The 19247-nt window shown below is 45.8% G+C and overlaps 2 protein-coding genes across 8 annotated transcripts in view; one reads left to right on the top strand and one right to left on the bottom strand.

Annotated features, from left to right (window-relative positions):
- Positions 1–6328, top strand: part of PRAG1 (PEAK1 related, kinase-activating pseudokinase 1) — a 119565-nt gene extending 113237 nt beyond the window's left edge. For all 7 annotated transcript variants that reach the window (XM_083718379.1, XM_083718376.1, XM_083718375.1 and 4 more), the window contains exon 6: positions 4881–6328. In XM_083718379.1, coding sequence (XP_083574505.1) covers positions 4881–5888 — 1008 coding nt within the window. In that variant the 3' untranslated portion in view covers positions 5889–6328. The remainder of the gene's footprint in view (positions 1–4880) is intronic.
- Positions 6329–13185: 6857 nt separating this feature from the next.
- MBOAT4 (membrane bound ghrelin O-acyltransferase MBOAT4) lies at positions 13186–18408 on the bottom strand (the record flags this gene model as incomplete). The annotated part of the gene is made up of 3 exons (XM_083720079.1): positions 13186–14285; positions 15781–16005; positions 18281–18408. The coding sequence occupies 3 exons, from the start codon at positions 18406–18408 to the stop codon at positions 13331–13333; spliced, it is 1308 nt and encodes a 435-aa protein (XP_083576205.1). The 3' UTR covers positions 13186–13330.
- Between the last annotated feature and the right edge of the window lie 839 nt (positions 18409–19247).

The following is a 19247-nucleotide window of genomic DNA, read 5'->3' as shown; positions in this document are numbered from 1 at the left end:
TGCACTGACTGCAGACATGAAAGAAGCTACAGATCTGATTGTTGCCTCAAGTCAGGCTTCGACAAGCCTGTTTCAAAGTTTGAGCTAAGATGAGCTTCCTGTCATGCCTTAGAACCCTAGACCCTGCTAGTGCTTCAACTCATATGCATGAATTGTGGGGGAAATGGAGCCAAAGTATTCTCTTTTCCAAAAAAAAAAAAAAAAATCTTCCTTTTATCTTCAACAGAAGACCAGGGTCTTAAGAATATGGCTCTCTACCAAAGATGTAAAAAGAGGTGCAGGGAGCTCAATTTCAAGGTGCACAGTAGCAAGGGGAGGGCTGCTTAACCCTTCTCCCACCCACTTGTTGTCGTTTAGTCGTGTCCGACTCTTCGTGACCCCCTGGACCAGAGCACGCCAGGCACTCCTGTCTTCCACTGCCTCCCGCAGTTTGGTCAAACTCATGTTAGTAGCTTCGAGAACACTATCCAACCATCTTGTCCTCTGTCATCCCCTTCTCCTTGTGCCCTCCATCTTTCCCAACGTCAGGGTCTTTTCCAGGGAGTCTTCTCTTCTCATGAGGTGGCCAAAGTATTGGAGCCTCAGCTTCACAATCTGTCCTTCCAGTGAGCACTCAGGACTGATTTCCTTAAGAATGGAGAGGTTTGATCTTCTTGCAGTCCATGGGACTCTCAAGAGTCTCCTCCAGCACCATAATTCCAAAGCATCACTACTTCTCCCTTTTTCCTTTCCCAGCATGTGTGCTGTAGTTGGGGGTGGGTGAGGGTGGGAAGGCCTGGAAGAGAAAACAAAGGGGGAGAAATGGATGGCAGCGCTTGCTACTTTCCCCCTCCAAATTTCACCCTCCTTTCTCTCTGCTCACCCCAACCAAAGCTTTTATAGATGCTCTGCGGAGACTCAGGTTTCCAAATCCCATTCTTCTGCCAATTGTCTAGTTTGGCTCTCAAAATATATTCCTCTGTGGTAGCCCTATAAACATGCTTGTAATTCAGTCACGTGATCAGACTCTTCGGTTAGTTTGCTTGTTTGTTACTTGATTATTACTTCTGCACAGTGCATTTGGATAAGGTAGGAAAGAGAGGCTGCAGTCCCTGCGCTCCTTTGGGCTGCTTCCATCCTATTACCGCCAACGGGATTCTACACAGTCTGATTGTACACAGCAGCGCAGCTCTGGAGAACAATAGCAGCAGGGAAATGTGCTGCATAGCCTAAAGGAGCCCATCAATGTCTCAGAGCAGGCAAGAGCACCTCACAACCAATAATGAATAATATTACCATGTGGAATCCACTTAAAATGAATTTGCTGTCCAGAGATTTCATTAGACTCATTCCCAGCCACTGATGCTATTAGGAAGCAAGAGAAACAACTTGGTCTCTAAATGGAAGGCGCTTTACATCAATTGCTGTTATTATTTGTGGATCCTTCTGTACCTCTTTTGGACTCAATACCTTGTTTTATTTAAACAAATATTATTTTCTAAACATACTTAACCGAACAAATCTAAACAAATATTATTACTCATCTAAACAAATAATATTTTCATGGAGGGTTCAACATGAATCATAGAATTGAAGGGACCAGGAATCTTTTTGCCCAGTGTGGGTCTTGAACCCACAACCCTGAGAGATTAAGAGTCTCATGCTCTACTGACGGAGCTATCCTGGCCCATCTGTGCTTCCAATAGTGGCTTCTCCTTTAAATTCCTGGGAGTCCCTCTTAGTGAAGATCTTACTTGGAAGGTCAATACAGCCCAGGTGGTTAGGAAGGCCCAACAGATTTCATTTCCTTAGGGTCTTGTGAAAGAACAATGTTAGACAGCAACTGATGATTTCCTTCTATCGGTCCACAATAGAAAGTGTTCTCTCATACTGTATTACGGTGTGGTACGCTGGTTTGACAGCCATGGACAGAAAGTCCCTACAGAGGGTGGTGAAGACAGCACAGGATATCATGGGCTGTCCCCTGAGTCCGCTAGATGTTATCGCAGGAGACCGTTGCCTCAGAAGAGCGAGGAACATTCTCGGGGATGACTCACACCCTTGCCAGCACCCTTTTAATCTCCTGCCCAGGAGATAGAGAAGCATGATAAGCTGCACCAACAGGTTAAAGACCAGTTTCTACCCATGGGCCATGAGGCTGCTGAATGGAAGACAGCAACATTGCAGCTGATCTTCGGGGTTGGTGGTCGTACACACAGAGTGTAACAAGGACTGAGAGATTGTGGGAGGGGTGGGGGGCCCCGTTTGATCTCACTGTAAACAAGTGGTACAGTGACAATAAAGTACCGTATTTTTTGCTCTATAAGACTCACTTTTTCCCTTCTAAAACGTAAGGGGAAATGTGTGTGCGTCTTATGGAGCGAATGCAGGCTGCACAGCTATCCCAGAAGCCAGAACAGCAAGAGGGTTCGCTGCTTTTGCTGCACAGCAATCCCTCTTGCTGTTCTGGCTTTTGAGATTCGGATTTTTTTTTTTCTTGTTTTCCTCCTCCAAAAACTAGGTGCGTCTTATGGTCAGGTGCGTCTTATGGGGCGAAAAAATGGTGCGTCTTATGGAGCAAAAAATACGGTATTTCTATTTCTATTTGCCTCTGCTGGATACTTCCAAGTGAGAAGTAGGAAGGCCCCTGAATAATGTCTGGACTTGCTGCAGTGTGCCAGGCATGTTGCTGTGTGCCCATCACGCCACAGATGCAGCTCAGGAGTATGCCAACGGTTTGCTGAATAGGCTCCACCTGGAGATCGTCCAACCCTGTGCTTTGAGGCTTTCGTTTTATTATTGTACTGCAAATCATACCAGTTTTGCTGGCGACGTTTTTGCAGCCTGCCCTTGACCCATTTGGAGTGAAGGGTACAAAATAAATAAATTGAATAAATAAAGTTTTGGGAGGTTTTGGACCATGCTGCTTCGTTTTATTTAAACTTAAGAAAATAGGAGCAACGAAAAGTGGACCTAGATTCTGCTTCATATATAACATAATAAATTGGTTGGCTTTAAAAGTGGCCCAGGATTTGATGCAAGACATTTGACTTTACCCCTTGGAAAGTGGGGGGGGGGGGCAGAGTAATTTTAGAAGAATTAAGGAAACTGTATCAGCCAGCTTTTATTTTGGGTTTGGCTGTTTTCCACTGAGTTACAATGGTCCTCGTCCCCATCTTTGGTGTGCCTTAGCCATCCCCCATTACTAAGCTTTTAGCTACAGCCTCATGAAGGCAAAATTGAAATGACAACAGTGCAACCGTCTAAAGGTGTAGATGCACCCTCAGTTTCTAAGTTCACGTTGTCTGGTTACTCAGTTGTAGACACTAAGATAAAGACTTCCTTCGGGGAGTTTCCCTAGTTGTTAAAGTTATTTTTACCTTTATTATAGATCTGGGTGTTTTTGAACTTTTCCCGGACCCCCATTGCTTCTTACTCTGCTGCTTAATATGTTTTTTGTGCGTGTGTATGTTCTGCTTTACACGCAGAAGGTCCTGGGTTTGAGCCCCAGTGGAACCACTAAGTTGCTTAGGAGACGCGGGTGGCGCTGTGGGTTAAACCACAGAGCCTAGGGCTTGATGATCAGAAGGTCAGCGGTTCGAATCCCCATGACGGGGTGAGCTCCCGTTGCTCGGTCCCTGCTCCTGCCAACCTAGCAGTTCGAAAGCACCTCAAAGTGCAAGTAGATAAATAGGTACCGCTCTGGCGGGAAGGTAAACAGTGTTTCCGTGTGCTGCTCTGGTTTGCCAGAAGCGGCTTAGTCATGCTGGCCACATGACCCGGAAGCTGTACGCCGGCTCCCTCGGCCAATAAAGCGAGATGAGTGCCGCAACCCCTGAGTCAGTCACAACTGGACCTAATGGTCAGGGGTCCCTTTACCTTTACCTTTACCTTTTATGTTTTATTTTGAATTTTTATCCAAGTTTTGGCAGAGATAATTTTTTAAGAAAATTATATCAGTTTTGGTGAAGTGAGACTTTGGTAAGCCTTTAGGATGGAGTAGTCAACATGGTGCTTTCTAGATGTTGTGGTTTATTTTTAAATGTTTGTATTTTGTTGTTGCAGTTGTTTGCTACCCTGGTCTCCTTTAGGGAGGAACGAAAGGATAATATTGATATTATTAGGTTGTATCCAACAGTCGTCAAACTCAGAGTGGACAAATGGAAATTTCTGTCAGTGGCCCACGTTGAACTACCTGCTTCCATTACCTGAAGTCAGTGCAAGGACTTGTATGTAGTGCAACACAACTTTCCCCCATCTCCTCTCCAGATTTGCCTGTTGTGCCTCTTCCAGGTCCATTTTGGTGGGTTAGGAGAACCCCACAATCTCCTTAGCACCACATTGAATTCCACCCATGCGCTGAGGAAACCTTAGTTGGATGCGAACCAATAATAATTGGCCATGTTTATTCTCAACTTATTGTAATTATTATTACAGTGGTACCTCAGGTTAAGTACTTAATTCACTCCAGAGGTCCATTCTTAACCTGAAACTGTTCTTAACCTGAAGCACCACTTTAGCTAATGGGACCTCCTGCTGCCGCCGCGCTGCCGGAGCCCGATTTCTGTTCTTATCCTGAAGCAAAGTTCTTAACCTGAAGCACTATTTCTGGGTTAGTGGAGTATGTAACCTGAAGCGTATGTAACCCCAGGTACCACTGTATTATTATTATTATTATTATTATTATTATTATTATTATTATTATCATCATCGTCATCGTCATCCTCACCATCCGAATAACAATAGTGGCCTGATCAGTGCCTACATACATTCAGACCCTGATGCTTTTGTGGGTTCACATTTCCCTGAATCAAGTTTTTTATTCCCTTACCTCCTTCCCTATCCCAAACGGAACTGACCATACACTTCGCTTCTGTTCCTTTCCTGCTTTCCATTCACAGATATGTAAAACTCAAGACACGAAAGCCGCAACGTCCTGCTGCAGCCCTTCCGTCCCGGTGCACTTCAACATCCAGCAGGACTGTGGCCATTTTGTTGCCACGGTGCCCTCCAGCATGCTGAAAAATGCTTCCGCAGACGTCCAGGGCCCCTCCCGCGCCACCACCGAGCAAGACTGCGTGGTTGTCATCACCCGCGAGGTCCCGCACCAGACTGCTGCAGACTTTGTGAGGGGTTCCGGCCCTTTCCACAAAGCGAAGCCAGAACTGTATGAGCGGCGGGTGTGTTTCCTTCTCCTGCAACTCTGCAATGGGCTGGAACACCTCAAGGAGTACAGCGTCATCCACAGAGACCTTTGCCTCGAGAACTTGCTGCTGGTCCACTGCAGACCTCCCCCCAGCTGCAGCAAAAGCAGAGAGGACAAACATCTGCCGCGGCTCATCATCAGCAACTTTTTGAAAGCCAAGCAGAAGCCGGGCGCCGCCGAGTCCAAAGCGAAAAAGAACCAGGCTCGCTTGGCCCCGGAGATCGTCTCTGCCTCCCAGTACAAAAAATTCGACGAGTTCCAAACCGGCATCCTCATCTATGAGCTTTTGCACCAGCCCAACCCCTTCGAAGTGAAAGCCCACCTCCGGGAGCAGGAGTACAGCCAGGACGACCTTCCCCCGCTGCCGCACCTCTCCATTTATTCTCGGGGGCTCCAGCAGCTGGCTCACTTGCTGCTGGAAGCAGACCCCATCAAACGTATCCGCATCGTGGAGGCCAAGCAGATCCTGCAGTGCCTGCTGTGGGGTCCCCGGAAAGACTTGACGGATCAGGCCCTTAACCACGAGGAAGCGCTTCGCAACTGGATCGACATGAAGCGGGCGTTGCTCATGATGAAGTTTGCCGAGAGGGCGGTGGACGCTGAGCGGAGCGTTGAGCTGGAGGACTGGCTGTGCTGCCAGTATTTAGCCGCCGCAGATCCACCTTCTCTCTGCAAGTCGCTGAAACACCTTCAGCTCCTTTGATTCTCCATAGTGTGTGAAAAGGGCGTCGTTAGTTCTAAGGGCAATGGACTAAGCGCTTCCTTAAACAGAAAATGTCACACACCTCCCGTCCCGTCTGTGGAATGATAATTGCGTGAAACTGACCGTATTTCATGTACAAACACAACGCAAAGATCAAAACCTATGTACATTTCAGGATAAATACCATTATGAGTGTTGTAAACAGACAATACTGCTGGATTCCACCACCAAGTGTATTGCTTCCTGGGTTACTCTTGGAGGTAAATTAAAAAAAGAAAAAAGAAGAAGGTATGTGTATTTCCTAAATGGGAGGAGGGTTTCATTCTTGTGAGATTTTGTTGTTGTTTTGCTTTCCTAGTGAATGTGCTCAATCTTGGGGCAGAGGCTTATTCGCTGTGAAATATCCTAATATATTTTCTATTAAAAAAAACCCAGCAACATTCTGCGTGATTCCGGATGGCGGCTTAATTTTATACACAGGCTGTTCAGATACTGCAAAGAAGCCATTGGCGACAGAGAAAAAGAGTACGGTGTTTTGATGGCAGCAGTGCTGTGTGGATGCACACATGAGGAGCACGTATCCCATAATGTTTGACTGCCTGGAAGTATTGTATGTCTCACCAAACCCATCCAGCTTTGCACACTCAAGCCTTCCTGCCAGCCCTGCTCCAACTTTACCCTGCCCAGAGGGATCACCAGCCTCATAGATGTAGAAACAGAGAAGGAAGGTAACTTGAAGAAGAGAAATAAATTGAGCAAAAAGGAAGTGTGCTCTCTCATTTTCAGGGAAGTGAGCATTTCCTGCATCTCTTCCTGCACCCATTAAAAACAAAAGCAAATCCTTTCCTCTTCAACCCTCTCTGTGAGTTCATCCATACTGCCATGTAATGTGGAGAGGGGTGAGTTTACTTGTACCTGGGTTAGTTCTTAGTTGTCCTTATGACTTTCCCCTTCAAACCACTGCCTTCCCACACTTCCCCCTCCCTCAATCTGGATTTTCTCATAAAATATATACAGGGGTACCTCGGGTTAAGTACTTAATTCGTTCCGGAGGTCCGTTCTTAACCTGAAACTCTTCTTAACCTGAAGCACCACTTTAGCTAATGGGGCCTCCCGCTGCTGCTGCGCCGCCCGAGCCCGATTTCTGTTCTCAACCTGAAGCAAAGTTCTTAACCCGAGGTACTACTCCTGGGTTAGTGGAGTCTGTAACCTGAAGGGTATGTAACCTGGAGCGTATGTAACCCAAGGTACCACTGTACTTCAAAAGAGAAAATCCAGATTGAGGAAGGGGAAAGTGTGGGAAAGCATTGATTTGGAGGTGAAAGTCATTTGGGCAGCAAAGCATTAATGGAGATAAAGGAAGCTTAAAAGGTAAAGGGACCCCTGACCATTAGGTCCAGTCGTGACTGACTCTGGGGTTGCGGCGCTCATCTCGTTTTATTGGCTGAGGGAGCCGGCGTACAGCTTCCAGGTCATGTGGCCAGCATGACTAAGCCGCTTCTAGCGAACCAGAGCAGCGCACGGAAATGTAGTTTACCTTCCCACCGGAGCGGTACCTATTTATCTACTTGCACTTTGACATGCTTTCGAACTGCTAGGTTGGCAGGAACTGGGACCGAGGAACGGGAGCTCACCCCGTTGCAGGGATTCGAACTGCCGACCTTCTGATCGGCAAGTCCTAGGCTCTGTGGTTTAACCCACAGCGCCACCCGCGTCCCTTAAATGAAGCTTACTGTTTACATTAAAGAACTGTATGGATAAACGGCGTAAGGATGATAACTGCAGTGTCCATGGACCTGTAATTGGTTAGCTGCCCTGAACAGTCATAGCAAAGACCATGCTCTGTACCACATTACACTGAAGGAATGGGTACTCTGTCCCATACTCTATATCAGTGTTTCCCAACCTTGGAGCTTCAGCTGTTTTTGGACTACAACTCCCATCATCCCTAGCTAGCAAGACCGGTGGTCAGGGATGCTGGGGATTGTAGTCTGAAAACATCTGGAGAACCAGGGTTGGGAAACACTGCTCTATGTCATATACTGAAAAATGTGGAGCATTTTCTTGAAGGAGAGAGAAGAAATGGTTCCATTCATCTCTCACATTCAGATAGACCCATTTTTAAAATATTTTTCTAGGGAAAGAGGTTCCAGAACTCAGCCCTTGTTCTCTTCTAATGGCAATGGCACCCACCTGAGAGGTGCTGGAACTGAGTTCCAGCGAGTTCCGGCTGGAAAAAGCACTGTTTATAAGAAAACTTGAAAGAAAAAAAGGAAACAAAAGTTGCCTCCGTGTGGTTTGCCAGGGTCTAGGGACTGGCAACCTACAGTACCCTACCATTATGTAAAAAAAAATATTATAATCACTGAGTTGTCCAGATCAAACTCCTAGAACATAAAAGAATTTTGATACCTTTACAATGAGCAGCAGCATACTCACACATTGAAATGGCTATTAGGAGAAGCTGATAAGCTTTGGTGGTGTATAGGGCCCCCAGCAAGGTTTAGTGGCTCCAGCAGCTGTCTTGCTCCAGATGCACTACTCTTGTGTAATATTTACAGGAGACTCATAAGCAGGCATAGGCAAACTCCGGCCCTGCAGATGTTTGAGACTACAATTCCCATCATCCCTGACCACTGACCCTGTTAGCTAGGGATGATGGGAATTGTAGTCCCAAACATCTGGAGGGCCGGAGTTTGCCTATGCCTGCTCATAAGTACTGCTTCATAAGGCAACTTGTCCTCTCATGGGGATTATTTTCCATTTTGGAAACTGCATGTATCTGATCATGGGCAAAAGGTCAGGTGAGTATGTGTTTTTCCCACTGTGAGGATTGTGAATAGTGTGGCAGGTTTTACTTTCTAGGGTAAAGGCCTGCGATCTGGTAAACATCCTTTCCTTCAAGAAACCTGCATTGAGGCAATCAAGGAAGCGTTAAAACCCTACCAGCCAAATGGTCTACAGAGGAAGGAGAGGAACAATTGAGAGTTTACATTACAGGCTTTGTGCCATGCATAAGAACACAACATCTGGTTTATTAGTCATATCAGGACTGGTTTGGACACCTTCCCAATTTCCCATAGAATATGGATCTGGCAGCCAAAACAAGGTGGTTTTTTGATGGACTTAGCACCGGGATCAGGCAAGATAAGTGGACTGGAAGGGTTTGCAGAAGAGACTTTTCACCCCTGGCTGATGACTAGCCTTCCTGTTGGACTACATCCTGATATTCCCTTCCCCAGCAGGCTTGCTATGAGGTCCCATCACCATAATACTACTTATCTGTAACTCTTCTGCCTAGAGGGTTGAAGTTGAGAAGCCCAGATAGTATTTCAGAGGCTAGATTTGGGTCATGGGCAACCATAGCTGACCCCAAGTTATATTATAAATTATACCATCACTGTAACCATTCAGCAATCCATCTTTCTATTTGATTAAATTAACAAAGATAAATTGAGAGGCGCAATCAGCTGAGAGAACTGAGAACCTGAAATAAACAATACCTCTCAATAGAACTTTCCTTACTGTTTTTCTAGTCTTGCTTCTGAATGCTTAACAACAGCTTGGCACTCAGAAATTAAACAGGTACAGCTTTTATTGATGTAGAAATCAGGTGTGTGAGGGAGAGTTTCAGCTCCAGAATTTCTTCATGTACAGTGGTACCTGGAGGCTTCAGGTTACAGACTCCGGTAACCCAGAAATAGTGCCTCAGGTTAAGAACTTTGCTTCAGGATGAGAACAGAAATCGTGCGGCGGCAGGAGGCCCCATTAGCTAAAGTGGTACCTCAGATTAAGAACAGTTTCAGGTTAAGAACGGACCTCCAGAACGAATTAAGTTCTTAACCCGAGGTACCACTGTATCTACAGTGCGTTCAACAATGATTCATGTTGGAGGAGGCAGCATGAATTTCATACTCAAGGTATGTTTTTTTTTACCAACCAGTTTGCAGTAGGTTGGAGGGGTGATCAGTGGCTCTATGCAAGTCAGTTTGACAGTTACTTACTGACCCAGATCCTGTGCATTTATGCTAGTGGTGCTGTGGGTTAAACCACAGAGCCTAGGACTTGCTGATCAGGAGGTCGGCGGTTCGAATCCCCACAACGGGGTGAGCTCCCGTTGCTCGGTCCCTGCTCCTGCCAACCTAGCAGTTCGAAAGCACGTCAAAGTGCAAGTAGATAAATAGGTACCGCTCTGGCAGGAAGGTAAATGGCATTTCCGTGCGCTGCTCTGGTTCACCAGAAGTGGCTTGGTCATGCTGGCCACATGACCTGGAAGCTGTACGCCGGCTCCCTCGGCCAATAAAGCGAGGTGAGCGCTGCAACCCCAGAGTCGGCCACGACTGGACCTAACGGTCAGGGGTCCCTTTACCTTTTTAAGCCTAATGTACTAAGCAGGCAACGGTTTGTTCTGACATAGCACCAGAAATAGTGATGGGAAAAACTTCATCACACCTTTATTAATGTTGGGCTGCTGTTAAAGGCCTTAAGAACAAGTTTGTTTTACCCTCCCGAGCCAGGATCCTGCCCACAAAGGACCTGCAGAGCAATCAGGCCACATGCAACCAAGAGAGAACTGAAAGGCTTCCTGTTTGGCCACCAGCAACATATGGCGAGAACTGGTGAGCATTAATATGTAATAGACCCCTGTTAAGAAATCAATGGGGTTACAGTTTACTGAGCCTGGTGACAGCTGGGAGCCCGGCAGCCAAGCCGTGTTTGCTCTTATAACTTTGGACAAGAGGGAATTAGCAACAGGTGGGTTGTATTGTTCTCAAATAAAAATAGTTGTATCCAACACAAAAAGACGGAAATTGTGCTCACTCAGACCAGTTGGGCAAAGTTTGTGCAGTTGCACAACATCCTCCTTCAAGACCTTTGCCCTATAGGCTAAAAGGCGAACTGAAATGGACCAAATTGCCTGACTGCAGAAATGAGATTTGTGTGGCGGCAGCACTTGCTAGAGGAAAACCATGCCAATTATGAACTTCAAGGAACAGGTCCCATGACAGCTGATAGTTCGGATGTGCCCTGACCACCACTAACCTGCTTTCCCCACTCCTCCTTCATCTACCCGTGAAGGGGTGGGCGGATGGATGGTAGGAAACAACCCTTTCTGGGAGTTCGTCATCCATCCATTGTAGAGACCCTGGCTGGCTAGTAAGTACATTTTCTGGTGGGTGACTTTGGTCCTGTTCCACAAATTGCACAGCCGCAAATGCAGATCGGCCAACAAGTGTACACTGCTGCCTGACATGTGCTTGCTTGTATGATACATGTGTATGCAGCAACCACCTTTTGTTGGTGAAAGATAGCCCCAGCATAACCAATAATAGGACCTTCTCTGAATGTGCGCCTCTGGCCAGTTGCTTGTTGAGATTAAGGGTCCATCTATGCTGGAATTCTCTTTCAGCAGTAGCTAGTCAGATGCCTCTGGAAGCTCACAAACAAGCCATGAAGAAACACACAAATAAACAAACACACCATCCCATTGTTTGCTCCATGGCAACTGGTACTCAAAGGTAAACTTCTCTGAATGTGAAATCTCTATTTTTGCTATCATGGCTAATCAGAGCTGCCCTCCTTTATCAGATCAAGAGTCCCGTCTAGGCTATAAGCATATTAGTGGCTTAAACTTTCCCTCTGCTGCATTTCACCCAATGCACATGATGTGATTTGTTCTCTTACCCCTCACAAACTCCTATTCAATGAGCATGTGGCTGTACACATCTCAGTTTAACTGCGGCTTATGTTTTCAAATCGTATGGAAACTGCTCTGACGGGAAATGCATCAAACAGGAGTATTCCTCAAGAAACTGCAGGATGCATTAAAAAATTGTGGCTAACTGGCTTCAAACACCAGTGCGGGGAGAGCATTGGAGCTAGAATAAACTGCAATGTAACCACAGCCATAGATTGAGTTGGTAAAGTATTCTTTTACAAAGCGATCTGCTGTCATGTATAGACAGTGGGGGAGGTAGGAGGAACCCTACATAAATTGTAGATTTCTTGCTGCCTCCCATGCATCGTACTTGGCGCATTGCCACTTGCTCGGAGAGAAGGAACTCTCAAGCATGTAGCAGTAACATTGGGTTCTGCTGCCACCTGGTGACATTCTTAGAAGGTACAGCCAGCCTGGTTTCAAAGGAAGAATTCTTTGGCAGCTAGCCTGTGCCACAGCCCGGAGAGTTTGGGGCATATCTAGGGAGCAGCAAGAGGACTGATGGGCTTTAACAATGGCATAGAGGCATGCCTGTTCTTCTGCTCAATGTCACTGTCTACTCAAATGACCAGAGGCAAAACTGCACCAAGGTACTGGGGTCTGCTAGAAAGATGGGCTAGTACTGGAATAGGATGCCAAGCACAGTTACAGCACAAAGCAGTGTCTTTGTAGACTGCATTCATTTTGTAAGATCCAAAGCATGTGCTTCATTGCAGAACCATCGCGCTGAGTCCAATTATGTAGCAACCACAGGACTTGGGAGAGGAAGCAATAGCTGCTTTATCTCCTGGGATTTTGGGGGATTTAAAGGCATGTTCCCTGTGGCAGATGCAATCCCTAAAACAGGCAAAAGCACATACCAAAAACAAGGCAATTGGAGACAAAGCTTGGTTGGTAGAGCATGAGACTCTTAATCTAAGGGTTGTGGGTTCAAGCCCCACGATGGGCAAAATATTCCTGCATTGCACTGGAATGGACTAGATGACTCTTGTGGTCCCTTCCAGCTCTACAAATTCCCTGTCCTTAGGTGGGCATGCTCAGGGAGAAGACAGATACAAGATTTTAAAACTGGTCAAGAGTGCTTGACTGTACTGTTGCTGCTTTGTGAACATAAATACTTTATTGTCAGGGAACCAGGCAGAGGGCCTTCTCGGTAGTGGCACCCGCCCTGTGGAACGCCCTCCCACCAGATGTCAAAGAGAACAACAACTACCAGACTTTAAGATGACATCTGAAGGCAGCCCTGTTTAGGGAAGCTTTTAATGTTTAATAGACTATTGTATTTTAATATTCTGTTGGAAGCTGCCCATAGTGGCTGGGGAAACCCAGCCAGATGGGCAGGGTATAAATAATAAATTATTATCATCATCATCATCATCATCATCTATGTTTTCTGAGTGGTTTTAACTGTTTTTGAAAAGGCATTGTGTGTTGTTGCTCTTTTTTTGCAGGTAAGGGGAAAAGATTGACTGGGGGGGTGAATAAAAACAAGTGCAGGCTTTATTAAAAGGGGAGGGGAAAGACAACCACAATGGGAGGAGCAAGATGAAAGACTTCACCTAGTTTGTATGTACTGTATGTTAACAATGCAAGTCACCTTACAAGGTGGCCTTGAACCTTGGATGAAAAAGCTGCTGCAACTTTTTATAAAATCCTGCTTCTGTCTACACACCTCCATCTAAGGATGCAAAATGAGCTAGTGAGGACCAGTGGGGCTGCTCACTCATTTCTTTACTAACAGGAGGAGCACAGTGACAGAGACTAATGGAAAGAAGCTATTGTACGAAGACAACAGCCGCCAAAGCATGGAGACACTCCTCATCTCAACAGCAATCATAATGTACGCCACCACCAGTTGTGTATGACACCAGGTCACAGTTTGGTACAGCAGCCTCTGAAGCCGAGATTTTGCCACAGAACCCAAAAAGCGATGGAAGCGGTAGTCTGCTTCCACCATAACGGCCCAGCACAGAAACCCAAAGACCTGGCCAGGGCGGAGGCCATGCCACCAGGCTGAGAAGGCAAAGGTGGCCAGGAGAGGATGTGAACTGCTCTGCTGGAATATGAGCCGCCTCAGCCACTGGGCTGTGCTCTTGTTCCATGTTCGGGTAAAGCCAGCAATTGTGTTGGTTGTTTCCAGGGTCCAAATGTCTGTGTCCATGACGACTCTGTCTGCAGCTGCTGAATATTGGTGGTGGCCAAGATCCAGCCCCAAACCAGCAGCAAGGAAGAGGGACTCGTCAAGCAGCCAGTGAGAGTAGTAAGTTAGCCTGAAGGACAGGGCTGAGGTCCACACGACATAAACGCATTCAAAGTGGGTGCAGTCGATTAGGTCATCCAGAGCGGAAATGTATCCCCTCACGATATTGTTCAACAGGCCCAGAGTCAGAGCCCCCAGGCCTTTTTGAGTGGCAGCCCAGAGGAGACCTGAAGAAAACGAAGCCTTGGAATACCTTACCCATGCCTGAAATCTGCGGAAAGAACACAGAGGGCCTCCCAACAGGGTTGGGAAACACAGTAGATAAGTACACAGTGGCAGTGCTTGGAGCAGGTGCCAGCAAAACGATCTCCTCTCTTCAGATGGCAAGCCCACCCTCACTTTGTTTTCATGGATATCCAAAGCCAGTGAGGTGACTTTCTGGGTCATCAGCATGAGGGCGGAAAGGGCAATGGGCAATCTGAAACAGAGCAAAAGGTTAGCTCAGTGACAGGTAAAAGGTAAAGGGACCCCTGGCTGTTAGGTCCAGTCGTGGCCAACTCTAGGGTTGCGGCGCTCATCTCACTTTATTGGCCGAGGGAGCCGGCGTACAGCTTCCAGGTCATGTGGCCAGCACAACTAAGCCGCTTCTGGCGAACCAGAGCAGCGCACAGAAACGCCATTTACCTTCCCGCCGGAGCGGTACCTATTTATCCACTCGCACTTTGACGTGCTTTTGAACTGCTAGGTTGGCGGGAGCAGGGACCGAGCAACGGGAGCTCACCCCTTCACGGGGATTCAAACCACCGACCTTCTGATCAGCAAGCCCTAGGTTCTGTGGCTTAACCCACAGCGCCACCCGCGTAGCCCAGCTCAGTGACAGAAAAGCACACAATTTGCATTTAAGAGCTGCCCAGTTTTAGGTCTCGGCAATTCTGTTAGAGAGCTTATGTCGCATCAGATTTTAAGCATCCGAAAAAATGCCAGGAGTTGTAGTTTGGTGGGGGTGCTGAACATTCTTTGTTAGATATCTCAAACCGCCTCACAGAACTACAATTCCCTGGATCCCATGGGCAACAGGAAATGGCTAATAAAACAGGCTGTCCGGTTTATATTTTATCCCTTCAAAAGTAAATAGAGCTGAAGCTACCAGCTTGTCTTTTAAGTCCTATATACTTTTCATGGCTCAGGATCTGACTTTTACGCAGATCCTTTTAAGAGCAAAATTTGTATGTGTATTCTTGCTCACCTTGGGTCTCTTTTTGCAGGGGAGCCTGAACCGGGAAGTGGCAACACATCACTTACTCAAAAGTCCAAATGTGCTCATGGAAATAAAAAAGGTTGACTATCCCTCCTCAAAAAGCTCAGTGATAGTTTAGTTTGTCCTAATAAAGGTATTTTATTAGGGTGGCACTGTAGGTTAAACCACAGAGCCTAGAACTTGCCGATCAGAAGGTTGGCGGTTTGAATCCCCAAGAGCTCCCATTGCTCGGTCCCTGCTCCTGCCAACCTAGCAGTTCGAAAGCACGTCAAAGTGCAAGTAGATAAATAGGTACTGCTCCGGCGGGAAGGTAAACGGCGTTTCCGTGCGCTGCTCTGGTTCGCCAAAAGCGGCTTAGTCATGCTGGCCACATGACCCGGAAGCTGAACGCAGGCTCCCTCAGCCAACAAAGTGAGATGAGCGCCGCAACCCCAGAGTCGGTCACGACTGGACCTAATGGTCAGGGGTCCCTTTACCTTTACCTTTAATAAAGGTATTACACTACTGCTCCTGTTTATACTGTGTATAATTCCCATAAAGTTCAATGACAATAAGATTAGTAAGAAAAACAGTTATAACACCCAGGAAAGGACACTCTGAATCCAATTGGTCTGTCTACTGTTTCTATGTGTACTGAAATAATGCAAAGTAAACTGCTCCAAGACTAACGCCACCAACCAACCGATACACTAGACTAGAGCGAGCACATCTTTACCTGATACATGCAGCTTCTTGTAGGTAATATTCTTTGTAATGCAGCCCAAGATGGCACAGTGTTTGCCAGGTCATCTGAACGAAGAATGCCCATGTGTGGACCTGCTGTGGGCCAGCGGAATGGATTACGGCAAGAGAGGAGAAGGCAGATATAAGCAGCAGCAGGGCATAGCACCCCATAGCAGACCAGGCCAGGAGGAAACCACCCACCAGGAGGAAAGTGTACCTAAAAATAAACAGACATGTTTTCAAAGTCATGGTGGCAATTTTCAGGGTAAGAAGTTTCCCACCTGGCAGGAAAGTGAACAGACGGGAGGGCAGGAGTGTGGCAAGAGAAGTGTGGCAAGGCAGTGTTGGGAAGATCTGGGAATCTGTGCTCCTTGTGTAACATCTAGTTCCCAACCAACCACTTTGGTAACAAACAAAAAATCAGCCAGGTCATCACACTAGTTCAACCTGCATTGATACCCAAAGATGCCATTTGGTACACTGTTAGAAATAAGCATAAATTATTAGCGCACACCCAGTTCACATAGGACTGCCTCTTGTTTTTTAGTCATTTAGTCGTGTCCGGCTCTTCGTGACCCCCTGGACCAGAGCACGCCAGGCACTCCTGTCTTCCACTGCTTCCCACAGTTCGGTCAAACTCATGCTGGTAGCTTCGAGAACTCTATCCAACCATCTCGTCCTCTGTCGTCCCCTTCTCCTTGTTTCCTTCATCTTTCACAACATCAGGGTCTTTTCCAGGGAGTCTTCTCTTCTCATGAGGTGGCCAAAGTATTGGAGCCTCAGCTTCAGGATCTGTCCTTCCAGTGAGCACTCAGGGCTGATTTCCTTCAGAATGGATAGGTTTGATCTTCTTGCAGTCCATGGGACTCTCAAGAGTCTCCTCCAGCACCATAATTCCAAAGCATCGATTATTTGGCGATCAGCCTTCTTTATGGTCCAGCTCTCACTTCCATACATCACTACTGGGGACTGCCTCTTAAGACAGTACAAATGCTTCAACTGGTGGAGAATTCTGTGGCATGCTATTGGAAGAAAGATGGCGGGGAGCTCCAGTCGTAACTGATTTTCTTCCCAGCTAGTTGTTGCTTTTAAAGTGCTACACATTCCTATACAGGGCTTTTTTCCAGCTGGAACTTGCCATAACTCTGTTCCAGCTCCTCTCAGGTGGGCGCCATTGCCATTATAAGAGAAAAAAGGAAGGTGTTCGTGGTGAGTTCCGGCACCTCTTTTTCTAGAAAAATAACACTGTTCCTATAAGAAAGATAGGAAAGTTGTAGTCCTCCAGATGTTGCTGGACTACTGCTCCCAACATCCCCAACCTTTGGCCATGCTAATTGTGACCGATGGGAGTTGGAGTCCAACAACATCTGGAAGGCCACAGGTTCCCCATCCTCTGGCAAATACAATAGCCTGCTGTCCACACAGCTGGACCATAAAGAAGGCTGATCACCGAAGAATTGACTAAACGACTAAACAACAACAACCACACAGATAAGGCCTCTTTTGTATGTTCCCTTTTCCTAAGGACAGAACCATTCAGGCATGGAGAATATATCTTCCCATTTTGGTACCCAGAGGTGGTTGCTAGGTACTTACAAGACCTGGGAGACCAACAGATGACACAAATGTCTATAAAATTAGCATGTGATACTTTACAGGTATAGATGTTCCTGAGAAATTACAGTAGCAAATGGGTGGAGCTCACCTACACAGTTTTGCTATGTGCCAAGCTTCCTCAGATTTTATTTTTTTTCAGGAAATTGTTTTATTTTTATTTTTTTAAGAGGAAAGGGGCAGAAAATCCAGGGCACACTACAAATGACATGAGACTCAGCCCCCCACTAACATCATGGCTGGTGGCACTTTCTTTTGCATCTCACTTTCTGGGAAACAATTGGATTGGCCCTTTCCTTACCAATCCACTTTTCAAATCTCCTCCTTATCCACAGATGCAAAACTTTTTCTTTCTCAAGTGTTTCCTAGTTCCTGATACATTGAGCTTATTATTTTCTAGAAGCTGCTGTTTTTTGATTGGCTTTCTTTTTAAGTACCGTATTTTTTGCTCTATAAGACGTACCAGACCACAAGACGCACCTAGTTTTTGGAGGAGGAAAACAAGAAAAAAAATATTCAGAAAACAAGAAAAAAAACAAGAAAAAAAATCTCAGAAGCCAGAACAGCAAGAGGGATCACTGCGCAGTGAAAGTAGCAATCCCTCTTGCTGTTCTGGCTTCTGGGATAGCTGCGCAGCCTGCATTTGCTCCATAAGAAGCACACACATTTCCCCTTACTTTTTAGGAGGGAAAAAGTGAGTCTTACAGAGCAAAAAATACGGTATATGTTATAAAAAGATTTCTTAGTTATTGTTTCTATTGTAGGCTTTTAAATTCTCGTTTTAGACCTTGCTTTGTTTGCTGCTTATTAGTCAAGAAAAATATAACATTTTTAAAAAAAGTAATAATAGTAAAAAAAAAATAGATAATGATACCTACCTTGCATTTATAGAAAGATTCCCAGAGGCACAGAGATAATGGAACAAAATAGCAAATGGAAAAGCACCTAGCTGGTATAAAGCTGTGGCTTGAAAGAAAAATGGGGTTTCCCAGTTCATGAAGACCATCATTCTCAAAATGCTATTTTGCTGGTTGTCTTCCAGTCCTTTCTCACCTAAATGAAGTGTCTCAACAAACATTGTTGTCTTTTCCCTATATTGGAGTAGGCTAATAATGGAAATCACCCAGATAATGAAGGTCAGCATATCAGAGTTTATAACTATGGAGACGGGTTATTCTGCCTAAAATATACCATTGAGGTATATTATTTGTGCAAATGCCATTTTCACTGAGCTGCTGTGCCACGGAAGTCGGATTGTCGCCTGATGAGGCCCTGTTGAATACTGATTATTAGGTAGAAGCAAAGATAAGAGCCTCATACCAAACTGATAACATCTCCATGACACACAAAATTGCCATACTTTCAAAGAATCAGAGACACATAAACGGTTGTTCTTATCCTTCCCTTATAATATCCATCATAAACATTACCAGAAGAATACACAGTAAGTCAATATTAAAAATGACAACTGTGGTAGGCATGAATGGAAAATTGTTTTGATACATTGGATTGTAGTGGATATAAGGGTCAGTACAATAGTTAGGTTTCCAAGGTCCCATATTTCTCACAGATGGTCCATGGCTAAGAAGAGGCATGTGGTGAGTTTCACTAGAAATGAAAAAGTAGAAGGAAAATTGAACATATTTCTCCAGAGCAGCTCTTTACTTGCAAGCTGGACAGAACTGAACAGCAAACAGCTCAGCTGGCCTGCTTTTATAGGCAGCTGGCTGTCAACATTGCTTTTATGTATAATTTTACAATTTTTAATTGACACCATTACTCCCCTTGTAAACTATCGTTGTTTTTTCTGGTCTATGACCGTAATAAATTCATTCATTCATTCAT

This window comes from Podarcis gaigeae (assembly GCF_964106915.1).
Source record: "Podarcis gaigeae genome assembly, chromosome: 17".
Lineage (NCBI taxonomy): Eukaryota > Metazoa > Chordata > Lepidosauria > Squamata > Lacertidae > Podarcis > Podarcis gaigeae.
This window is presented reverse-complemented; position numbering and strand designations above follow the sequence as displayed.